Source organism: Tursiops truncatus, chromosome 15, assembly GCF_011762595.2.
Source record: "Tursiops truncatus isolate mTurTru1 chromosome 15, mTurTru1.mat.Y, whole genome shotgun sequence".
Lineage (NCBI taxonomy): Eukaryota > Metazoa > Chordata > Mammalia > Artiodactyla > Delphinidae > Tursiops > Tursiops truncatus.
Genome location: NC_047048.1, coordinates 71,319,925 through 71,325,252, shown reverse-complemented (window position 1 = coordinate 71,325,252; position 5,328 = coordinate 71,319,925). Strand labels below are relative to the sequence as shown.

Sequence of the window (5,328 nt, the reverse complement as noted above, 5' to 3'; positions counted from 1 at the left end):
ATCTCAACAGATTTTTTTGAGGACCTTGAGAAATTTATCCTAAAATTTATGTAGTAGAGGAAAAGTGCAAGAATAGACAAAACAATTCTGAATAAGTAAAACAGAAAAGACTTGTGCTGCAAAGCAACAAGGTATGTAAAACGGAGATGTTAATGAAAAGAGTACCAAGGAAGACTGGTTTGAGAATAAATAAATTGAGTAATAATCGAACACAGAAACACATCCATCTATATACAAAAACTTGGTACAAAATAGATGTGGTTTTATAAATTAATAAGGGATCATGATACGGGGGAACAACTGGCATTCCATAATAGGAAAAAATGGAAACAAGATCCCTAATTCAAACCATTCACAATAAATAAATTCCAGATGGATTCATGACTTGAATGTGGAAGACAAAACTTGTGAAAATATTTAAACAAAATGGAAAGGATTGTGTAAGGATGGTTTGACGTAAAAAGTACAATCCAGGGCTTCCCTGGTGGCGCAGTGGTTGAGAGTCCGCCTGCCGATGCAGGGGACACGGGTTCGTGCCCCGGTCCGGGAAGATCCTACATGCCGCGGAGCGGCTGGGCCCGTGAGCCGTGGCCGGTGAGCCTGCGCGTCCGGAGCCTGGGCTCCGCAACGAGAGGCCCCAACAGTGAGAGGCCCGCATACCACAAAAAAAAAAAGTACAACCCATAGAGGGACAGATGGGTAAAACTGACTCCATCAAAATAAAAATACATATCCTTTTTTTTTTTTTTTTTGGCCATGCCACACAGCTTTCGGGATCTCAGTTCCCCCATCAAGGATTGAACCTAGGCCACGGCAGTGAATGTGTCGAGTCCTAACCACTGGACCACCAGAGATTTCCCTATCCTTTTTAAAAGATGACACCAAACACAAAGTTTATGCTAACTGATGTTTCTCTCTGGAGCTCATTTATCATCTGCACATCTGGCACATGAATTGCACAAACTATAGATGTGAACCTCACAGGGGTTCTCTCCTCTGACCCCAGCTTTGGACTCACGGTACCTCTTGGCTGCTTTCCATGTCTAGGCAAGAAGCATCAGTTCTTAGACCGTCCCTGACCAACCTCACCCAAAGTATTTCCTCTTCCTCTCACCTTGTATGGCAGACCAAACTGGATGACTCATATTACCTACTTAATATATTGTCATGAGGTTTAAGGGTGCTAAATCACGCAAAGTATTCAGCACTGTGCCTGAAACGCGACAACTTCTCAGTAATTATTAGCTATAATTATGTAAAGGAACATTCATTAAGTGGGAGAGTCAGGATTTGAAACCTGGTCAGTGTAATTCCAAAGTCTGTGATCTTTTAATGACATGTTTTCTCCCTCAAAGAAATCATAGTCTTGTGTGGAAACAAATCAACAGGCAAAGAAGTAGGTAAGGCGAGGCCCAGAGAAGAGCATCTGACATAAAGGATGTCGGAGACCCCCTCCTCTCCCTTCCCCCAACACCAGTGGATGGCAAGGCAGATGGTATTTGTGAGTGAAAGAGAGAGAGCCAACCAGAGGCATGACTGAGTCTTACAGCCAAGAACCAGAGATGAGGTATGGTAGCCTTCCTTACGAAGGAACAGCCGCCAGTCTTTCTCCTGGTCTCTCTTCCTACCCTCGATCCTAAGAGGCCATCTTGTGAGCACAGCCCAGACGGGCCTTGAGAATAGGAGAGCCTCTACCAGCAGTGCCCTCAGTCAGCAGTGTGGGGCTGTTGAGTCATGGCAATACCGGTTCTAGACAAGAACTTCACCTCGTAGTTTAACCCTCGCATTGTACAGATGGGGAGATGGAGGTTCAGAGAGCTGCAGTGTTCTGACCAAGGTCACACAGCGAGTCAGTGACAGAGGCTCTAGAGTACAGAAGTAGATTCCACAGACAGTCAGTTGGACTAAGGATCTTTTGAGATATAATAAATAATCCGAGTTAGCAGAAGACTTGATAACTTTCTGTGAGCTCCGAGGTACGTGTGTGTGCGTACGTGCGTGCGCACATGCATGTGTGTGTATCAGAGAGAGACTATTTTGTAATAATAGTAATAATTATAATGGCTACCATTTTTAAGTGTCTACTATATCCCAGGCCTTGGGCCAGAGGCGCATTTACTCCCCATGACAATTATAAGAAGAAAAAGTATAATGGTGCTACTTTACAGAAACTGACACTAGAAGGTCTTCTGACTTGTCCAAGGCAACGGATAGTAAGTTGTGGTACCAAGGTTTGAATCCAGATTAGGTTAACACTAACATTCATACATTTGCCTACTACACTGTGTCGTATCTATGTGTCCCATTAACTTTTGTATCCCCAGGGCCTGGCATAGTGCCCCCAGGAGTGGGAGAACTAGGGGTGCATTGCCCAACGTCTCAGCTCAGAATCCAGGTCTAAATAGCATTTTTGCATTTGACCTTTTACCCTCCATCTCCACTAACAAGGCTAAGGAGCCTGGGGCCCCTACAATGCTCAGGGCTCAGATGGACACCTGAAATGGTTTCCTTATCAGCCTGGCGACATCTCCCAGGCCAGCCTCTCCTATTTCTTCTCTGGCCTTTACTCTGTTGGCCTAGCAGTCTTGCTCGGGACAGGAATGACCGGTATCAAGCTTCCCGGTCTCTGGCCAAACTTCCTGCTTATGCCATTGAAGCTGGGAGGGGCCGAGGAAATGCTCGTGAGGCCACGCCCACTAGGGAAGGTATAAATGGGGGCGGCTGGGCCAGCAGAGCCACCCCTGCTCTCACCATGACGTTCAGTGGTCTCTTCCCCTTCGTGCTTCTTGCCCTGGGAACCCTGGCACCTTGGGCTGTGGAAGGTGCTGGAAATGGTGAGTTGGAGTCACCCTGGTATGATCCTGGCTGCAGGGTCAGAGACGGGGGCTCGTAGTGGTGTGGGGATGGCCCCTTCTCTAGACTGTAATCTCTCAGCTTAGTTTCAGGAGACGTCCCTGGGGGTGTGTTCATGTCCATCTGGGCTCCAAGGTCTCTGTGCAAGCTTCTGAGCATCTGGAAATTCTTCTTTTCCTCAGCTATCTGTCAGCCCAGGTCTCACTGCCTTTCTATTCTTATTCCTCTCTCTCTCTTTCTCTCTGCCTCATTTCCCGGTCAGTGGCTCTCCAATCATCAGTCTGACTCTTGCTCGTTCTTCCCGTTAATCTCTGTTTTCCTGTCTTTGGCTCTAGCTCTTCACCTGCTCTGTCGGTTCTATTTATCTCTGTTTATTTCCCTCCATCTCCGTCATGCTCAGCCTGCCTCTCTGCCTGTGTGGAGCCTTGCTTCTCCCTGGGGAAAGAAACCTTGGCTGGGAAGCCTATGCCTTCCTCCTGACCACGTGTGTGATTTCATCAAGCCTGTCACTCTTCATGGAGATCAGACAGGGACTTCACTTTGGACTTTGTGGATGGTCCCCTGAGTGAAGGTCACTCCTGGAAAGCGGTGCTTTGTCCAGGAGCCGTGATGGTTACTCAACACCCAGCCTCCTCCAAAACTCTTGAACTTCTCTTCCAAAGCTTTGAAAGCTGGAGACTGCCCTCCTAGAAAACCTGCCCAGTGCCTTAAATATGAGAAACCCAAGTGCAGCATTGACCGTCCGTGTCCAGAGAAGAAGAAATGTTGCCCTGATGCTTGCGGAATGACATGCCTGGATCCTGTCAACATCTTGAACCCAGGTGAGGAGGTGAGAGAGCCACCAGCCATGCAGCACTGGACAACTGGCCGCCTGCATTGACTGGGGGCCCAATGTCAGAAGAGAGCCAGAGCCTACCTTGAGGGGGTATCCCGGCCTCAGGAGGGATGTTGTGGTCATGGGGATGGGAGGCTCAGGCTGGGGCAGGGCCTGGGGCAGGGGCTGGGGTCCAGAAGCAGGGGGCTAGTATGGAAGGTACAAGGTTTCTAACCCATGTCTCTACTCTCATCAGTTGAGGAGAAGCCTGGGAAGTGTCCAGTGTTCCCCTACCAATGTGCGATGGTTAACCCCCCCAATCGATGTGAGACAGACAGCCAGTGCGTGGGTGAATTAAAGTGCTGCGAGGGCCCTTGTGGGAAAGAGTGCCTGCTCCCTGTGAAAGGTAAGGAGGGGCTGGGGCAGGGGCTGGGGTCCAGAAGCAGGGGGCTAGTATGGAAGGTACAAGGTTTCTAACCCATGTCTCTACTCTCATCAGTTGAGGAGAAGCCTGGGATGTGTCCAGTGTCCCTCACCCGATGTATGATGCTTAACCCCCCCAATCGATGTGAGACAGACAGCCAGTGCAGGGGTGAATTAAAGTGCTGCGAGAGCTTTTGTGGGAAAGAGTGCCTGCTCCCTGTGAAAGGTAAGGAGGGGCTGGGGCAGGCTGACCTCCTTCCCTCCAGCTCTCTCAGTCTCAACCCTCTGGAGTTCCAGGCATATAAACAGGGGGACTCCTGATCTGGACCCCAAGGAAAGCCTCTGCCTGACTCCCTTGTCTTCCGAGAGCCCTGTTCCCCAGGCCTCAGGGCAAGGATTTCCATAGGATGACTCATGGCTCTGATTATATCCCAGCCCTTCTGAATAAGGGCCCCAGGGCAAGTGACTCTGAGTCTCAGTTTCCTTATCTGTAAAATGGACATAATGAACTTGAAAGTGCATTGTCAAAAGCACTGTGCACTAAGTATGTATTATTAAGGTTATTTCCAAGATGTTGTCTAGGGTCAAAGGCCAAAAGATCAGTGGATTTTGAGGATAATCTTGCTCAATGCTCCAACCTTAGAGTTTTCTAGTAAAATAGAGACTTGAAATCAGCCTCCCGATACCAAGACTCACACAACTATATCAGCACCTTGCTATTTTCTCTATCTCAAGGGAATTCTTGGGGAGAGAATGTGGAGATGACTTGGCTGGTTCCTGTATTGAAGTCCTGATCTCATTTTCTCTCACAGCCTGATTCCTGCCACTTGGAAGTGGCTCTGGATTCCTACTCTGCGTGGTCTGGGAATTCCCTTCTACTCCCACGCTTGGATCACTGGGGCACTCCGTGGTGAAGCCTTGGTCTTATCACCAATATCTTCTTTGCAGAAAGACTTGGCACCCAGTAGGCTGCCAGCAAATGCCTGTTGATTGGTCAATATATAAATGAGCATATTTCTCTCTGTACATCCTGCTTCTGTGGTTCATTGGGGAATACCAGTTTGGTGGGAGATGATGAGGGAATGTCTGAATAAGAGGCCTCCCTCTTACAGATATGGAGTGGAAGGAAGAGGCTTAGGGGCTGGACAGACCAGAATTTACATCATGAGTCTGAAAAGCCTTGGCTCTGTGGTTTGGGACAAATGACTTTATCTCCTACATCTTAATCTCTTGCCCTG

The 5,328-nt window shown here is 48.4% G+C and overlaps 1 protein-coding gene across 3 annotated transcripts; it reads left to right on the top strand.

The window, feature by feature from the left end:
• Positions 1–2,680: 2,680 nt before the first annotated feature.
• On the top strand, positions 2,681–5,116 carry SLPI (secretory leukocyte peptidase inhibitor). 3 transcript variants are annotated; one of them, XM_033839745.2, is made up of 5 exons: positions 2,682–2,834; positions 3,516–3,674; positions 3,924–4,073; positions 4,167–4,316; positions 4,826–5,116. In XM_033839745.2, the coding sequence occupies exons 1-5, from the start codon at positions 2,753–2,755 to the stop codon at positions 4,882–4,884; spliced, it is 600 nt and encodes a 199-aa protein (XP_033695636.1). In that variant the 5' UTR covers positions 2,682–2,752; the 3' UTR covers positions 4,885–5,116. The 3 variants fall into 3 exon arrangements, with proteins under 3 accessions (XP_073649134.1, XP_033695636.1, XP_033695637.1); XM_033839746.2 differs by having other exon boundaries at positions 2,683–2,834; positions 4,903–5,116; XM_073793033.1 differs by lacking the exon at positions 3,924–4,073 and having other exon boundaries at positions 2,681–2,834.
• The last annotated feature ends 212 nt before the right edge of the window (positions 5,117–5,328 follow it).